The sequence below is a fragment of the Amblyomma americanum genome, chromosome 9 (genome assembly GCF_052857255.1).
Source record: "Amblyomma americanum isolate KBUSLIRL-KWMA chromosome 9, ASM5285725v1, whole genome shotgun sequence".
In the NCBI taxonomy this organism is placed as follows: Eukaryota; Metazoa; Arthropoda; class Arachnida; order Ixodida; family Ixodidae; genus Amblyomma; species Amblyomma americanum.
The window spans coordinates 111,054,184-111,073,275 of NC_135505.1; the positions used below are offsets into that span (position 1 = coordinate 111,054,184).

At 47.8% G+C, this 19,092-nt stretch overlaps 1 protein-coding gene across 10 annotated transcripts in view; it reads right to left on the reverse strand.

The window, feature by feature from the left end:
* Nucleotides 1-3,246: 3,246 nt before the first annotated feature.
* LOC144104072 (uncharacterized) overlaps nt 3,247-19,092 on the reverse strand; it is an 85,271-nt gene continuing 69,425 nt past the window's right edge. For 2 of the 10 annotated variants that reach the window (XM_077636863.1, XM_077636862.1), the window contains exons 26-35: nt 18,419-18,539; nt 17,563-17,738; nt 13,799-13,870; nt 12,918-13,025; nt 12,398-12,664; nt 11,819-11,920; nt 8,218-8,257; nt 8,051-8,113; nt 6,213-6,330; nt 3,247-4,955 (exon numbers count right to left, since the gene is read on the reverse strand). In XM_077636863.1, coding sequence (XP_077492989.1) covers nt 4,900-4,955; nt 6,213-6,330; nt 8,051-8,113; nt 8,218-8,257; nt 11,819-11,920; nt 12,398-12,664; nt 12,918-13,025; nt 13,799-13,870; nt 17,563-17,738; nt 18,419-18,539 — 1,123 coding nt within the window. In that variant the 3' untranslated portion in view covers nt 3,247-4,899. Of the gene's footprint in view, nt 5,005-5,925; nt 6,331-8,050; nt 8,114-8,217; nt 10,944-10,992; nt 11,921-12,397; nt 12,665-12,917; nt 13,026-13,798; nt 13,871-17,562; nt 17,739-18,418; nt 18,540-19,092 lie in introns of those variants that run through there. The other 8 variants (XM_077636861.1, XM_077636860.1, XR_013308428.1 and 5 more) reach the window with 7 other exon arrangements.

A 19,092-nucleotide genomic window follows, 5' to 3' on the forward strand; every position in this document is an offset into this window, starting at 1 on the left:
TTCTATTACTGTGTCGTATTTGTCATGAAGATTATGCAAACGTAATGAGACGTTATTGTAGCGATAGCTACACTACGCCAACCACTTCGCGAGGTCAGCGTGGCTGCGTGCCTAGCCGTGGCTGTGCGCATGCGCGGAGTGACGTCATAGCCCACAGCTGGTGTGCGCGCCGCACCGACGGCGGAGCAGACGCCGCCCGCCTCGTCAGTTGTGCGCATGCGCGGAGTGACGTCAAAGCACGCAGCTGGTGCGCGTGCCGCCGAGTGGGGGAGGAGTGGAGAGGGGGAGAGAGTGAATCCACGTCCAGGAACAAGAATGGAGGAACGCCCAGCGAAACGCAGCGGCGGAAGACTGACTTCGCAATTCGACTGAGCGAGTTCCGCTCGGCCAGCTGTAGCAATCACGTCACTCCAGGTTTAACCAGGGCTAAACGACGGCCATTTTCTCGGGCATACGACCGTGTGGCATGCGCGTGTAATGAAGGTATGGTACCCTCGAATGTTTGAAAAAGTTGTAGGCTGTTATACGCACGATCAAGATATGACATGTAGCGTTTAGACTTGTGGCTGGGCCCCAGTTGCGCACAATTCTTAAAATATAACCGACGTGGTCGGCCGTTTGCTTGCCTACGCGTCGGCGGCTAACTATTGCAAGGCGTTTGCCAGTACTCGGTTGTCTGCATTTGCCAACCACTAACCAACACAGCAATTGGCCAGCCGTTGCCCGACGTTGGCCCGTTTAGTCGGACGAGCACATCGGCTACCGACTCAAGACCGGCGACTTACCAACCATCGGCCACGTTCTCTTGGGAGTTCAATTAACTTCATTTTACGCATAAAGTTGCGAGCTGCAATATAGCAGGCTTACGATCTGACACAACCAGTCGCTATAATTTCATGGCGCAGCATAAGTTGCGACCTGCAATGTATAGCAAGCATATAGCAGGCTTACGATCCGACGCAACCAGTCACTAATTTCATGATGCAGTCTGTGCCTTTCGGACCTGCCAGCGGCCTTGAAATCCAGCGCGCCGTTTGCCAAGTCAGTTCCGAAGCTAGTAGCTGCACTTAGTTTTTAGCATACCGGAGGCGTATACCAGTTACCGGACAACTCCCGCGCACGCGCAGTGACATGCATGCGCAGGAGTCGTCCGGTAACAGGGTTACGTCTCCGGTACGCTAAAAACGTCTGTCGCTAGAAATGACGTCATACAACGCCTATCCTTTTTTTGTTTATGGGGTTTACCGTCCCATAGAGACAAAGGATATGAGGGACGCCGTAGTGGAGGGCTCCGGATAATTTATACCACCTGGGGTTCTTTAACGTGCCACTGACACCGCACAGCAGATGGTGAACGGGTCTCCATCCGTACCTAGCATTTCGCCTCCATCGAAATGCGACCACCGCGGCAGGGATCGAACCCGCGTCTTTAGGGTTTGCAGCCGAGCACCTTAACCACCGAGACACCGCGGCGGCTCCCGAAAAAAATTCCGCTGCACTCATCGCGAGTTACCTCGGGATATTCGGATGGTTAGCTTACAGTGGTCAAGACACATCTCTGGGCCTGATGGAAATTTAAAGGCTCAACAAGTTCTCACATTTTTTTTTCACGCCCAACTACACGTCGTCGAACTACGTTCAAGCTTGTGAAAACAGAGAACTCCAAGGAGGCCTATTAGAGATAACACTGTGGTTTAATTGGTGCTTCGGCACATAAACAGTCTACACAAAGGGAGCGTTTTCAGTCTGCCGGCACTTGAATCAAGAGGGACAAGTGTCCTGCTGCTCCGCAGATGGTTACAGGTACCAAAAACTGCTAATTAGACCGAAAACTGTTTGCAACCTGTCATCACAAATCCTGATGCAGAGTCCCTCAACAAGCAATATATAACAGAATTTGAAAAAAATTCCAAAAATGGTTTACCTTGATTATGCAATAGCAACTTGGGGTTGCAGACACCAGCAGTAATCCTACGAGGCGCTGAAATGCCTCCACTCCAGGGGGCAGTGTACAGCCAACACCATGAGTGCACCGCCACTAGCTTACACCAACATTGCGGAAAATAGCTTGAACATGTAGACTGATCAGAACCGCATAATGTTTCAGCTTTGGCAATGTACCACATCACGCAGATACAATAGACTGGCATGACACCACTTTAGAGGTAGTGAACTGTTGTGAATATATATTGCAAAGAGGCACCGTGAAATTGGACTTTCTTGCCATATGAACAATTCGAAGTCGTTTAAAGAAAGAGATAACTACTGGCAACTGCTTAGACACTTGCATAACATTAATTACAAGGTGTTTTTGGCACACTCGCAGTCATTTCATACTGGCTTACTTTGCCATTTGCTAAGCTGGCATAATCGAGCCTAACAAAAGTACTCACTGCAGTGAATATCAGCTGAAGCATACCCACTAATGTTTTACAATATATCACTCGCAAATTGCATTAAAATGTGCAACACGAGCTGCCGCATTGAAGGCACCTTTCTTGAGAAGGCAATGCCTCTTACTGCAGATAAAATGTGGGTGTGGTAAGGGTGTGTGCCTCAAGATTCATAGAAGTGACTTAATGAAGCACAAACCTATTTATAGCAAATTGAAAAGAAGCATTTGCAGCAAAAATCACTTCTCTGCTACTTTTCTTTGCACAGCACAGCAGCTTGCCAAGAACACTCTTGAACACATATGCTAAGAACTTCTTGCCATGAAGTTTTGATAACAACGCGGATGCTGCATTGTTTTACTATGTATACCTGCTGAGGAGTTTATGGAACGATATTCAGACAGAAGATATTTGCATCGAAGGTGAATTAATGGCGCCTTGTACAATTCGCGCTCAAGATTAAGATGCATATACCTATTACGGGTTGCGCGCAATGATGGCAATAACAAAATTTTTCCAGTAACTGCAGTGGTATAGTCATGAGCAATATGAAAGGGTGCAAGCTTTTTACATAAAATTGCAAATTTTCGCATTATTTTTCCACTGAATTTGAAAATCACTTTTGGATAAGGAAAAAAAGCAAACGGAAAAAACTGTCCTTGTCACATACAACTACGCAGTAACCAATAAAGAACGCTGCTCCCTTTCATACTGCTCACGACAGCAAATTTATTTTGCCGAGATCTAGACATTAGAAGAAGCATGCTAGTGAAGAAAGGCAAGTCTGGTGACACTTTGCAGCAAGGTACAAAAGGTTCACCATGACATGCCAAAAAGTGCACAGAGCAATCAATGTGTTCAAACATACTCTTTTAATATATGCACAGGGCAGTGGGAAAAATGTACAGATGCTGTAAGATGGGACTCTGTGGCCAATTCCTCCATTCCGTTCTATTCCAGTCTTTTTACAAAGAAAAAAAGCTCCGTAATCTTAATTGGCAGCTAACACTTTATATAAATATAAAGTGTGTTTGCATGGCACTGTATTTGAACAACAAAACACTTGTCCAGGAAAGCCTAGGTAACAAAATGGCAATTGAAAAACAACTAGATTGAACAATGCTTGGAAGACAATGAGAGAAGAAAAATGGTAACATGATATGCAGTTCAAGTGAACTAAACTTAATCGACTAGTCGGGGAAAAAAAAAAAACACTGAAGGTACTGCAGTATCTCCCGGCTCAAGGCAAGACTACTATCTTTTATTTACAGCCTCACATGCTAAAAAAATGGAAAGGTGGGCATCTGCCATAAGCTAATCTCAACACTGGAAGATGTCTCAAGCTCTAAAATAAATAAAAATAAAAACGAGCCACCCAAGACGCGCCTAACTGCCATGCAATCACACGGTAGTTCACACAAAAACTGAACAGCAGTGGCGCAGTTGAGAGAGGTTCCTTAGGCTAGAAAGAAGTTCGGTATCACAGATGCACTTTGTTGAAGGCTTCGCCGCCGCCTGTCAATCATCCGCCACTTGCTGAGAATGACGATGCATCTTCCACTTCACATCCACTTCTTTTTTTTTTTTGCTCTTCCCGTTGCGCGTCTTCCACCTAGGCTTCAGTTCGCCATCGCTCAAGTCATGAGCGCTTTTGATTGTTCAAACGCATGTGCAGCGTTTTTTAGTTCCCATCCACAATACCACTGCGAGCTGGTGGCCAGGACAATCCCCTTTCCCCTTTGCTGTCCATCATTCTTTTTCTTTTTGTACTTCTTCCCAGCACAAAATTTGTGCATTGAAGGTGGAAGCAGAGGATGAGAAGCAGTGAAATTTCTCCTCTTAATGCTGAGATGGGAGACTTCCAAAATCATAGCAAGGGGAGCATGATGAAGGAGCTGTTACGTGCCACAACTCTGAATTGATCATAAGGCATGCAAGGAATTGGGGGGAAAAAAAATGAAAAAAAGAAAAGACCTCGAACATGATAGAAAGGTGTACAAGTTTGATTAGGCATGCATTCAAAGCAGTGAATTAAGTTATGACAGAAGGGCCCTAAACACCAAGGTGTAGGTGAATGCTCCTCAAGTATGCTTAGGACATCCAGAAAGCAAACAATGTTTCGAACGCCAAGCTAGCATTTATCACTTTAGCGAACTGCCAGACAATGGCGGAAAGAAGTGGGGAAAAAAAAACCCATAATAAAAGAGGAGGAGGAGGAACTGAGGACCACTGCCAGAGTGAAGCGGTGCAATAAGAAAGCAGCACGACCCATCAGTGTGGAGGTGAACATGTTCGAGAGGCAATGAAAAAAAAGGGAGGGGGCAAGAAGTGTCTAAGGAAGAGGGAGATGTCTCAAGAAGGAAGGGGGGGGGGGGGGGGGGGGGTTTCTGTGCTCGCACCCCTGGCATGTAAACGTACTTACAACAGGCCGCCTCAGCGGGTGTCGCGACACCCCAGACGACCCCCCACGTGCGGGACACCCGCTGGAGTCTGCCATGGCAGCCCCTTACGGCGGCAACAGGAAGAGGCCGAGGCGCTTCAGTGCATCTTCTTCCGTGAGCTCTGAAATTGGCAAGACGATCACACACCACCACCTGAACAAGGGGAGCTCCTCCTGAGGTGCATGTCTTTGAAAGGGACTCTGAAGCAGCCTTTGTTGAAGCAGCGCTTCCTTTCCCTATGAGGCAGGCCTTCGACCTGCTTGTGGGACGACTAGTGCTTGTCAGATCATTCTGTGATCACCTCTCCCGACCAGACTGCATAAGCTACACTAAACTTTCAGAAGGCCTCATCCATTTCCAGCACAGGCTATGGACAGAACCACCCATATAACACATGCAAGAGAAGCCATGATAATAAGGGGGGTTCATCAGAAAGTATCGGTAGGGCTGCCACATGTGCTTCAGAGCCCCTTTTTATGCAGGGTTAAGACACGCTACTGTTAGGTCAAGCAAACATGGTACTACTCCACACAGTTCACTAAATCAGGCTGAAGCCACATGCTGTGTCTGTAATCAACGAAGACATGAAAGTGACAGCTGTTAGTCTACACAACGGCGATTGGTTGGAGAGAAACAGCCATTCTTCAGCGGTCAGTTGCCCACTGTTCCTGGTGCTCAGCGCCACAAAGAGAAAGGCCTAAGAGAAACACTGGTCGGCCTGAAGTATCCTTACCTGGCCCACTACTCTGCACTGGGGAAGGGAAAGAGAAGAAAGAGGGTCATGAAGAAACCTGAGAAACCTTCCTGCTAAAGCCACTGCCACTAAACAAGAAAGGCAAATTGATAGGCCACAGAACTAAGTCACTCCCCACCTCAAGGCTCCTTGGAAGAGTTCTCTGATCATACCAGTTCTGAAACGACACGATCAAGAGTCTGACTGGATGAAAACTTCCGAGGTTAGCTGACTCTCACGACGCCACTGAGCAGTGAACTATGTACACCCGCCGTCTCTGCTGGAAGGCGACTCTGCTGAAAATAACAACATTAATTTCTTTACATCGAAAGCATAACGGTCGATATTTATTTAGGCACTGTTTAATTTGCAAAACCACAATTAGGTGGCATTAATCAATTCAAGGATGCACAAAATAAAGGCCGCGGAATTAAGTTTTTCCCCCAATATTGCCTTCCATTCACTTTTGACTGCACCTGTACAAGTCATGCTAACCTCTGTAATGGCCACAGGGAATAGTCAGGTTTCGAAGTGCAGTTCTGCAACTGGTATGATCAAGGAGCTCTGGACATAAGGTGGAGAGAAAGCTGCCACCGAGGATAAACCGCAAATGAAAGGCAGTGCTAACGAATGATGTCCACCCACCTTCGGCCAGAAAACTGTTCAGGATCTCCTGGGCCCCGGGCACTTGGTACCTGGAGGCCGATTCAACGACCTTGTGGGCGTGCTCCATGTGACCCTGGGTCAGCTCGTAGATGAGGAACTACACGGGTAGAGAGGGATAAAAGAAAGAGGAGGCACACAGGGAAAAGAATCCCCAGAAGAAAGGCATCAAGTGGCAAGGTATTAGAGGGCTCAATTTAAACCACGCCCAGTACTAGCACACAACAAGGCGATGGTTTGAACAGCATTAACTGCTAACCGGGCTCTGCTGCAGTGTAGTGCGTTTGGTTTTATCATACATAAGTGGCTAAGGCTATCATGTGCCAAAAACTGGGTAGGTACTAAAGCGCTTGAACGCTTTGTTAGAAACACTGGTTTTCAAACTTAAATTCAGTTTAAAACACTTCCTTCCTTCTAGAACACCGAACGATGTGCCAAACCTATAATAGTGTTTCCTCCTGTCAGCGACCCATGGTCGAAGGGAATGCGTGAACGTATTCATAAGCAACCAAACTATGACCGCTAGTGCAGGCATAGCCTTGTTGAATCCATGCAGGACACGAAAGCCAGAGCAAGCATACTGCCACACACAGGCACAAATGATGAGAGTCAGTTCTTTGGGTGATAGGCACGCCTGTGAACCTTTTATTTAAGGAATGCATTAAACACCAATGACCTTCCCAGCCAAACTTGCAACGAGAGCCCTACATTTATGTTCCCTGCGCCCTTCCTGCTCCATCGTGCATTGTGCAGTTCCCCTTACACCAAAAAGCGCCATTTATTTTGTAAACCTATCCAGTGTTGGCCAAACTAACTGCACTGTTAAGTTTTTTTTTTCCCTGCTTCTGGCCGCTTCGCTGGCAATGCAGCTCATGGCAATACATTGAGCAGAAACAAGACTGGTCTAAGAGCTCCTGAATTACAGCAAACGCTCATAGTAGACTAGCCAATACGGAGCAGCGTGCAAGGTCGTGGCAAAAGAAAACAAAACCAACGAGGGCAAAAATAAAAAGCACATAGTATTTACTCTTGTAGTAATAGGCGTTGCAGCAACAGCTAGAGTGGCATGAAATGCTGATGCCAGCCAGAGTACTTAATAACTCTCTTTAGGGATGCAGGTTGCGACTATGATGCTACAATCACATTAGTATAGCGCGTAAGCTCTTAACGCACGGGTTCTCCATCTTTATGCCTAGGGGCAACCCCAAACAACAGCTTTCAAATGGTGCCAAGGAACCCCACGTGACTTGGCATCCAACCCTTCCTGCCTTATGTGCACATAAAAAGGAGCAAGCGGCAGCTCAAGAAACACCATCATTCAATCATTGATGACTAGCTATGCAGTGAAACGGTGTTCAGTGAACAACTACACTGTGATCAGTCCCAAAATAAAGTGGGCAAAAAGGAGAGTTGGAGGGGTTGAGGCACATGTAGATTTAGGTGCTCAGGGGAACCCCAAAAACACTCCCAAGGAACCGGGCTTCCACAGAAGCCAGGTTTAAAATTCCCTGCTCTAGCGAATGCCTTTTGGCGAGTGTCTGAGTCGGAGCTGCAGGGTGCAGTAACCCGTCATGGGGTGGGGTGGTGGGGAGAGTGTCATGCATGTGATGTATGGTCGCTTTCCCAGTCTTATTTTCTTAGAGCTGCACCGGGCAACGAGATGGTGAGCATGAGAGAGAGGACAGATAAGAAACAGAGTGCGGACGACTACATGATTTCACCGAACATGCCACACAGAGCTGTCGCTATACGAGGGACACTGCATGCTCCCTCTCTAGGATTATCTCAGCAGAAGCAAGCCAGCTAGCAGCTAGACTCACGTGGCACCAGAGGTCGCAGTGGTACGGCATGCTCAGCACGGCAGCCTCAAAGAGTCGGTGCGCCTGCAAAAGAGGAATGTCGCACAACCCCAGGCCCCCCCAAGAAAAACTCTAGCAGCTGGGTCCTCGGAAGGCGCTACCCGGCACAAGGGTAGAAGGAAACGCACCTCATAACAGTTCCCATCGGTGACGGCCAGCTGGATGCCACTGGGTCCACAAAGAATAGACAAAGAGAAATGAGGGACAGAAGTCAGAAAAGCTCTAAGGAATAATTATTAAAGAAAAGGACACAAAGGCAATGGAACCACCCAGAAGCATGCCTCACTCCCATACACAGGAGAAATGCAATAATTCCAGGCAAAGCCTAGGTCATTTCAACATCACAAGTGAAAACGAAAACCGCTCCAAATACACCTGTTGATAACACATAACACACGGTGACAAAAACAAAAATTTCGTGACACCAAATCAATGCTTGGAAAAAGTTTTGCTTTGCCAAAACAAAGATGCGGTTGCAGCTGGATCCTAATTACTGATGAACTGAAAGATAGGGAAGCACGCACAATGGAGGGCAGTGGTAAAAGAGCAACAACACAAAACTGGTAACCATGATTAATGTAAAATACCTCTTATACTACAGAGTAAATGCAGTGCCTCTTTAGAAAATCAGCACACCAGGCAGTTGATTGAAGACAACCCATGGACTGAACTTCGAACAAACAATGGGGCATGACGTGCATCTGTAAATATATACCTGTGTGTCCAAGAATAATGAGAACTGCCAACTACTGCAACAAAAACAACCAAATGTAGACCACCGCTGCCAGATAAGCAGATGCAGTGTCACTTTGAGCAAGCGCTGGCGAACAGCAGCATGCTTCAGGAGCTATGAAAAAAAAAAGTGTCCTAGCAACCCTTGCTGCTGAGAGCATTCAGCAAACTTGCCTCATCAGCTTTGAATAGACAACGCACACTTCTCAAATTCATTCCTGGCAGAACAGGCAAGTGCCCCGTCCAGATGTAACAGTGAACAGAACCCACCACAAAATGTCGCCTCTGGGCACAATACAAGCATGACAAAACCAGACAGCCAACCGAACGGGGCACTTATAACACTAAAAAAGCAAAGCAAAATTCATGCAACGCATGCTAAAAAACTCAACTCTCTAAATGCTAAATCTAGACCTAGGAACACGAAGTAGTGTTCAACGAGTGTTATCAAGGCCAGCGTTTTTTTTTTTTTTTGACAACTTTTGAACTCTTTCAAATCGCCAACAACCCGTGCCCTTCAGCAGTTTACTCACAACCAGGTCTTGCAGAGATCACATTATCCTATCTGTAGACTAGTGTACCACACTGAACCACAGCACTATACTACACTATATTATGGCATTACAGTAGAATCTGTGAAATTAACACAATTGATACAAACTTTGGGATGATACAAATTCATAGAATTCGCCGGCCAGAGTGCTCTCTCTGTAAAATGTGTAGAATTTCGGATGTTCCAAACACTCCTGCACCACTACAGATGATACGAACATGCGAGCCACAACCACACCCCTGAGCACAAGCCCTGCCCATACACTGCCACAAACAGTAGCCACGCAGTACACGCCGCAAGCAGTGAACCGACGCATCAGCCACACTTCACCGACTTCGCAATGGCTCGTCACGCTGTATGTGCAGGGAGCAGTCAGTGGCGGTGTGAGGCCAGGAGATTGGTGACATCACGAGTATGTGTGGGCACTCAACCCGCACATTGACAACGTCCTTATCACCAGAGTGCTGTATGCACCAAGAGTAGTTAGCTGTGCCTGCACAGCTGTAAATACTAAATCTTATCAGCCAAAGACAGAATTTCGTGAATACATTTCCAATGCTTTCGAATACGAATTTTTTTTGCTTTGAATGATTTGAATTTTTTTCGCAACCCCGTGAGGTTCGTATTGTTACATGGTGACCGGCCGAAGAATGAGGCGAGGTGAACGATGGCAGTGAGATGATATTTATTGGCTGCTGGCCCAGTACAAAAGCTCCGTCCCGCGCCACTGCCAGTTTCATCATCATCGTGACACTAACCGGGACTGCCGAGAATAGAAGACACCGTGAATAGAAGACACCGATGAAGAGATGCGCTCGATGGTGATGGATTCAGAGGACGGTACAACAGAAATGGCATGGGGGGAAGTGTAGGCCGCCACGGTGAAAGATATGGCCGAATGAATCCCGGTCCAGGAAGCTTCCGAGCCGCAGGTCGCCAGGAGACGACGGCCAAAGCCCTTGGACACACCGAATGGAAGGGGCAGAGGGGTAGTGTCCTCACGTGTGGGCAGCGTCTCGGGTCGGCCGGGTCATGGGGTCGGGTCGCGGCAGCATCGTGTCTTGTGATCAAGGCGGCGAGGTCGGTTCGGACTTGGCAAGCTGGACATGGCCGGCGGCACGGATCAGGAACTCACGGCCGACGACCACGGCTGATGGAGGACACTGAAGCTTCAGAATCAGGATGGGGATGATACTCCGCACCTCACACCAAATGTTACGTGGCGACTGGCCAAAGAATGAGGCGAGATGAACAATGGCAGTGAGATGATTTTTAATGGCTGCTGGCCCAGCAGGAGCGCTACGTCCCGCGCCACTGCCAGTTTCGTCGTCTTCGTGACAGTATAATTGAGATTCACCTGTACATAGTACAATGTAGCATTACACAGTACAGTCCATGTGGAATCGTTGCATGTGTGGTCTACCACCACAAGTGGGAAAACAGCTGTCATTTGTGAATATATCAAAACACGAGCAGAATCGGATGACGACTCGTGCTGCCATCTGTGGGCAATCATCTCAACTACTCCATACAGATGGTGGGCTGACTTGGATAGCGTTCTCTCTCTCTCTCTCTCTCTCTCTCACACACACACACACACACACACACACACACACACACACACACACACACACACACACACACACACACACACACATACACACACACACACACACACAAAACTAAAGATGAGAAACATTTCCCACCTCCACGTAACAGCATACAAATGAAATGCCAAATCTACTTCTCAAGAGAATTAAAAATATGATCTCCACACTAAGACTGAATTCAATGCAATGCAGGAGGTAAATATGCAGATGCTTACCAAGTTCACAAGGCCAAAATCAAAATCTTAAAACTATAGAACTAGTGTGCATTTTCTTTTATGCTTCAAGGTCAACATTTCAAGCAATGAGGAGCACAGCAGCATACATCTCCACACTACTTCAACTGCATGGAGTTCTTAAGCGTGCACCGAATTCTTGGTGCATGGGCGTTTTTCCCCAGCAGAAATGCCAACACTAAGGACAAGCACTGAACCTGCGACGCTGTGCTTCACATAGGCACAATGCCCAGAAGCAGAGCCGCGATGGAGGATACCAAATGAAATGCAAGTTTCCTGCTTATACTTGCGAACAAGGCTGAATCAGGAGGAAGCACCCGAGATGGCACAAAGTCACCACATTCCACCATAAGGACCCACCAACACAAACAGAATTTTCCAATATTAAATCAGGCATTTCTTTCAAATAACCTCCACTCAGTTCAACCTTACACCAATACCACAACTCCCTCTGCCTAGCTTTCAGGCCTGGCTTAGGACTCTGCAGCTGCAAGAGCGCAGTACAACCACTAAAAGTGGAATATGGCGCAGATAAAAAGCAAAAAAGAAAGTGCTGCAAAAGGCAGCCGGAATGGCAAACACAAGGAGTGCGAGGCCTCACAGTTGCCAGAGCCGCAGCGACTGCAGGCCGGAAACCAGGGTTTCCTGCAGGATGGACTCCGCCCGCTCCCTGTCATTGGCCTGCAAGTACAGCTCCACCGTCCTAATGCAACATGGGAAAAAAAGGGAAAAAGAAGACAAAAAATATACAAGGCATTTGTTTTTTTTTTTTTCAAGGCTGTTCTCACAATGCAGTGACAGAATCTGCGGACTCTCGTTTGACAAAACCCTGTTAATAAAGGTCTCCATCTTGCGATCGAACTGCGTGACATTGAAAAACAATGGCAACACTGAATAAATATTGTACACAGTAAATAGCTCCGGTTATACATTTCCCTGGATGTTAGACCATTGTGTGTTTATGTCTACTTGTACTTGTTTCATTTCTTTACGAGCGGACTGAGCTGAAATGAACAAAAGAAAACCTGCCTCCAATCTACAACACTTATTAGTGGGACATTGTTTTGTTCGTTCATGCTGCAGGTCATGTCTGTTTCCTTGCTTGGCAGTGGTAACAAAACAGGCTGCCACCACCGAAAACAGCGCACAATCTAAGCAAGGAGCTTGCCGACAAACGCACCACTGGACCAGTGCCAAGTTCCGCTTCTCCCGGTCACCCAAGTAAGACTGCAGGAGGTCAGCTGCGTCACGTGGCGAAGTCATGTGTGTCGCAAGCAAGCCGAGCATGTGGTTCTTGAACCGATGGTCGGTCCACGTTTTCCGTGGTTCGGCAGGCAGGGGTCTCTTGACGGGTGTTCTTTCGAGGCAACGCTGCACGAGGGCACTGACGGCATCTGCAGCACCGCTCTCCCGACGAATGACTGCCTCAAGCCGGTAGTTTAGGTACCTGTTGCATTGTTCCGAATGGCATTGCGAATGGTACGACCAATCAGACAGCTTCTAAATCAGACTAGCAATCATTTAACGAAATCTACCACTAAAAATTTTCCTGCAGTGCACCAAATGAATTAAATCAGTGCAGAGGCTCAACAAAAGTAAGACATCATACAGGGTCAAGAAGTAACAGTGGAAACTAAACAACAAATAATAGTAATTAAATATGGGTGTGTAAAAGACAAGCTGTAGTTTCCTTCACTTACCACCACCACGTGATCTGGACGTCTGACGTTGAGCGCGAGACTGTGAGGAGTGTCTCGTAGAGTTCCGACACGTCTGAGACAGATGATCCCGAGAGCTTCGTCAATTCACTGCACGAGATGGAACCTCTGCTGTACCCACATACCTTCCCCTAGCAGATGGCCCACTCTAGAGGGATCAGCATTACAGGGATGAAACCAATCAACAAGCCCTAACCCTAATGCTTTTGTACTCATGAGAAGTTCACAGCTGTGAAATGCTGGTTCACAACAGCACAATGTAGCAGTAATTTGGTGAAACCAACTTTTAATCAAAGGTTCATGATCTCTCGCAGCTGATGCATGCCCTTAAGTGTCGTAGTCGTCAAATGCTTGATTTCATCAATTGCAATGTGTATGTGGCCATGCCGTATGAGTGTCCCGACAGTGTGCGTGGCCTGAATAGTGAGCGTGGCCTGAACAGTGTGCGTAAACAGTGAGCATGGCCAAAACAGTGTGAGTGAACAGTGAGCATGGCCTGAATAGTCTGTGGCCTGAACAGAGTGTGGGGCCTAAACAGTGTGAGTGAACAGCCAGCATGGCCTGAATAGTTTGTGGCCTGAACAGTGTGTGGGGCCTGAACAATGAGTGTGGCCTCAGCTCTCCAGTCAAGAGGCCTGAACACTGTAGGGAGGCCTGAACTGCGTGGCTGAGTCTTGGGGCTAACACAGGTTACTGTTCTAGCAGCTACCAGCTGCCTCTCGCTCTATCATTCTTGTTCCAGACTGAGCCTGAACAGGCATGAGTACCTCAGAAATAAATAATCCACAGAACATTCTTACACAGGTTATTATTGAATGTACTGATCCAATACACCAACCAAAACCAACAAAACTAGTACTCACATGAAATTCAGCTTTGTATAGACGGCATGACTATCGGCTTCATTGACAAGCTTTGGAAAAGAAATGGCACAGCTGTAGGAAGAAAGAAAAGAAGATGCTAGTACCAGGCATTCCGTGGCATACCTCAAGTTACATTTGCACTTCAATGAAATGCACATTACTTATGAGCCCAACAGTTATTACAGAGAGTTTTGGTGGTAGAACAGCAATGTGCTTCAGCGACAAACAACAAACCTCACAGCACACCTGATGCTCTACTATTCACGATACTACAGCATGCACTGCGTTCACATAGTCATGCACCATGTGGCAAACACAGTCAGAGGCATGCAATGGCCACACTATGGTCACACCGCCACAAATGCCTTACTCTCCAGAACTGAGCCACGGCGCAATGGGCAAACCAAATGTTAGCACACCTTAGTTCAAAAAAATGTTTACGCCAGTAATGAGCAACAAGGCTGAAAGAAAACAGTAACATGTCAAGTATAGTTTCAATGGTACAATCAGGGATGACATGAAGATTTGTGGAATTTCCTCGCCAAAGAGCAGTGTGTGCAATGCACAGAAATTCATGTCCTGGAAACTCTCCAGCACCTCTATGGATGATACGAACGCGTGAGGTGTGACCGCACCCTCAAGCACGATGTGCTGCCCGCATGTCGGGAGAACCACAATCACCGGTCACACATTATGCACTGCAAACAGTCAGCGGTGGCACGCCGTTGTAAATACCGTATTTACTCGAATCTCGGCCGATGTTTTTTTCGAGAAAACGATATGCGAAAGTGGGGGGGGGGGTTGGTTTGACCAAGTACCATGGTTTGACCACTAAAGCTAGCGGCATGACGGCTCGCTCAAGCTGCTGCACCAAACTCGGGCTGCTGTGTGCATGCGGTTCTGCATGTGCGCCCGAGGCTCATTTTCGCGAATTCTACGGTAGCTGTATGGTGACGTGGTCGCTCAGGCACGGATGAGTGGTCCCCACGGCCACACAGGCGAACCGCGTCGTCTGCTTCTTACTGTCCATTGTTCCAAAATCTCGCAGTCCCACGTTCATGCAGCGAGGGTCGTCGAGCCGGCGAGCTTTGACGCCAGCAATGAAGTCCCTGTACCTTCGGAAAAGTGCCACCATCCTTTGGAAAAGCACCGCCGCTACCGCCGCGCACCTGGCCTGAAAGCTTCAACAGGGGGCTTTCGAGGGGCGCCGCCGTCGACTTGCTTTCGCCGCAAAAAGCAAAGGAAAAAAACAAGCATTTTAGGAGAGGAGACAGTGGAGGAGAGGGTAGATGGCGGTACTTTTTTTATAAATGGTATTTAGCCGGCAAGGGTGGATTGTATCACATGATGGCGATTGGCATGCACTTTGACAGCCCCTTGTCTCTTCCTCCTGCGTGGTACGGGCACAGAGTTGGCAGTTTCGTGAAAGCGATCGTTCAGTGCAGTTGTGTTGGTTGAGTTTTGCAAGTGTCGTGCCTTAACCACGTGCTTGCGAAACGCGTGCGCCACCTGTGCTTGAGAAGCGATGGCACCAATTAAGCGGTGTCACTACAGTGCAGCTTTTAAGTGAAAGGTCATTTTGCACGCTAGAGAACTTCGAACCTGCAAGCGAAGCGCGAGTTCGGCATGCACGAAAAGAATGTACGACGATGGTGCAAACAACGGACCTAACTGCTCAGCTGTGCAGCAACCCGCTTGGAGTTCACTGGACCAAAAACGAATCGACACCATGAGGTGGAAGAAGTTGTCGCCGATTTTATCACGGAACAAAGGCAATCGGGAACCTCCGTGACGACACAGATTATCCGGGCGAAAGCCAGGGGAGTTGCCAACGTGAAGGGTGTCACACGAGCCAATTTTAAAGCAAGCAGGGGCTGGGCAACGCACTTTATGAAACGGTTCGGGTTCAGCCTGAGACGACGGACCTCCGTGTGTCAGAAGCTGCCCGCTGACTTCAAGGAGAAGCTTTCAAGTTTCAGTGCTACGTGATGGACAAACGGCGGGAAAAGGGCTACCAATTGGGGCAAATTGCAAACGCTGGCCAGACCCCGGTGTTTTTCGACATGCCAATGGCACACACCGCAAACAAAAAGGGTGCGAAGGAAGTCAAACTTAGGACCGCGGGTTACGAAAAGCAGCGAACGACAGTAATGTTGTGCTGCACCGCCGATGGACGAAAACTCCTGCCATACATAATATTCCAGCGCAAGACTCTACCAGTGGGCAAAAAGTTCCCCAGAAAGGTTGTGCGCGTTCATGACAAAGGTTGGATGTCCAGCGGCTTGATGGAGGACTGGGTGAAAACGGTTTGGGAACGCCGTCCAGGGGCCGCGTTGTGCAAGCAGTCACTTCACTTCTAGTCCTCGATCCCTACCCCGGCCATCTGACTGACAGCGTGAAAACCACGCTTTCTCGTGCTGGGACAGACATCGCCATAACCCCTGGTGGCATGACTAGCCAACTCCAACCGCTTGACGCCGCCATTAATAAGCCCTTTAAAGATAGGCTTCCCAAGCCCTATACCGACTGGCTTACGTTGGAAAAACATCAGCTCACTCCAACTGGGCGCATCAAGCGTTCTTCGCTTGGCCAGCCGGCGAACTGAATCGCCGCGGCGTGGAATGAAATTCCAGATGAAACAATCATTAGTGCTTTCAAAAAGTGTTGTATTTCAAACGCGATGGACAGAAGCGAGGATGATGCCCTCTGGGATGAACTCAGCAACAAAGACAGCGATGTTGTGGATGGTGATGCTGACAACAAATGAACTTTATACGTGAGTGCCTACGGAATGTGGGCTTACGCAATAAAAATGCTGGGTTTTCTGCCAATGAAACGGAGTTTTTTACATTCAGCCTACATTCGAGGCAAGCTTTTTTTTTTTTTCTGGCTTCGGACTTAGGGGGGTCGGGTTAGAATCGGAGTCTGCCTAGATTCGAGTAAATACGGTAAATCCTGTAAGTTGTAAACAAATCTGTCTCAGTGCATATTCCCGGCTTCTGTGCAAGGATTTTTTATTCGCTAGAAGTGGTAAGAGAATACATCTATTTGGTGCAGGTAGCAACTACAGATCCTGATTGTGATAGTGAAATTCAACGATATAAATTTCGGATGACATACTTTTTGCGACCCTGTAAGATCATCGAGATTCTAAAGTGATTATTGACTCCTCCCAAAGTGATATGCAAAGAAGTAAAAGAAGCAATCAATCGTATAAGCATGCCGCATGTGATCTCAGCTGAGCCACTTTTTCAAATGATCCTGCTCAGAGGTAAACAAAACAAAAACCTCCCCGACTGCAGGTGATAACAAAATCAGCTAATGTGACAATCAAGTCTTGAGGCAAGCAGCTAATGACTACCGTCCGGCTTAAAGTGAGACTGGACATGACACTGTTAGTAACTGCTGTGGAGGAATGGGAATCCACACTGCCCTGCATGACAACTGCCACCACTGCTACTCATTTCATGACATGGTACGAGTGCATGCCTGCGTTTTCATTTTTTGGCATCGATCACTGCAACACTCGTTTCGCTCAGTGTATGCTGGTGCCCATGGGCTCAGCTAAACACTGACAGTTTTCAAACAAAGAGGTCAACGGTCTGGTCCCCACCTCTTCAGAGTGGCTTTTTTTCCTCTCGGTGCATTGATGGGCGACAAGCTATGCTCAAGAAAGACTGCAAAACCCTAGCTGCAACTGAAACTCTGCTCTCTTCACCTACAGGCAGCTCATGGTTAAAGGCAGAACAGAAAGCAGAGCTCACTCAGCAATGTTTCGCTGCACTTCGGCAACTGCATTGTCCTCAACTCGGAAGTGGTGGTCCACGAAGTTCTCCAGCAGCTGGCGGAGGACAATGTCCGACATGCTGAGCTTCCCCGATGCCGCCTTGAAGACCAGACGTGCATCGGTTGGGAGCTGTGATAAACCTTGCTGCAAGGCCTGAAAAACAAATAAGGAAAAGAAAAAGAACTGTCATCAGAGAAGCCCCAAAAAACGCCTCTGGTCAAAGCTCTCCTACTTGTTTTTAGAGGGTTCCCCTGCCTTCTCTCGGCACAGTCAGCATGACAGACGGTGTAGCGGCAGGCTTGCCGCACCAACGCTTGACCATGATGGTCACTGACTCAATCACAGGCTTTTTAATGCGACAGCTCTTAAGGGCGGTTTCCTGGTTCTGTAGCGTATGTGCCAGTGGCATGGGAGTAGCAAAACAAAGGAGTGTGAGGCTTTCTTTCACAATCTTCATTTTTCTACCCACATGCGACGAGGAAATCTGAATGGCACAGCACCACCAAGCTGGCCGAATGTCAAGTCCGGATTCGTGGTGCCCTCTGTGCGCAGCAGAGGAAGTAGCACCAGCGAAAACTGATACCCCTCGGATTCGTAGCACCTTTGGTGCACAGTGGAGTGCAAAAGGCTGCAGCAAAACTGAGAAAACCCCGCTTCTGTGTGCGATAGCAAAGAAGCCACAGAGAAGCTCCCGCAACATGCCCATTACACCGGTATGGCAACTGGTGGCCATTTTTTTTTTTTTTTGTTGCCACCTTCTTTTGAAAGTGCAGTTGCATCGTCATTCCATTCCCCAATTCATCCCAAAATCCCTCCAGCAATGGTTTCCTCACATTGGCGGCCTCTTCCGTGTCACCAGACTTCATGTGGAGCTCCACCAGCTGCAGCCAGCCGTCGGACCAGGCTGGATTTTCCTCCAACGCTGTGTTGCAGAGGGTCACGGCATCAGCCGCCCTGCATCATGCAGGCAGCTCTCATTCAGGGGAGGTCCCACTACCCCAACAAAACGCAAGCTGAGCCAGCTTACAGAAGGAAAGGGTGGAAGAAATCTGAGGACGAGAGTAGAATGAATCCCTCCTTTCCCTCTGGAAATCCCCTCTTTTCTTTGATGCAATCAGGTCAACCCACACTGTGCTGAGCTTATGTGCAGGAGCAGATTTATGGGGGTTCCATTGATGTGAAAGCATTAGAAGCCCCAATGAGGAATAAAATGCATCGTCCCGCCAACTACATGTATCGATGTATCTTCATTGCGTCTGTGTCGCCACCTCTAACCACTGGCTGAGGACCTGAAGAGAATGATTGTGTGCAGACAGATGTGTACGGGTCCTCAAGCACAACCATGAAAGAATGACACAAAACATCAGCAGCTCCTAATGCGATCACATTGCCAACGCATAATGTAATTAGCTGTCCCTGTGAATTTTTTCTCTCACTTTATATTGGCAGAAAAAAGGTTCGCCATAGTTTGTAAATTTTTTGCTTGGGTGAGGTGAACAACATCCAC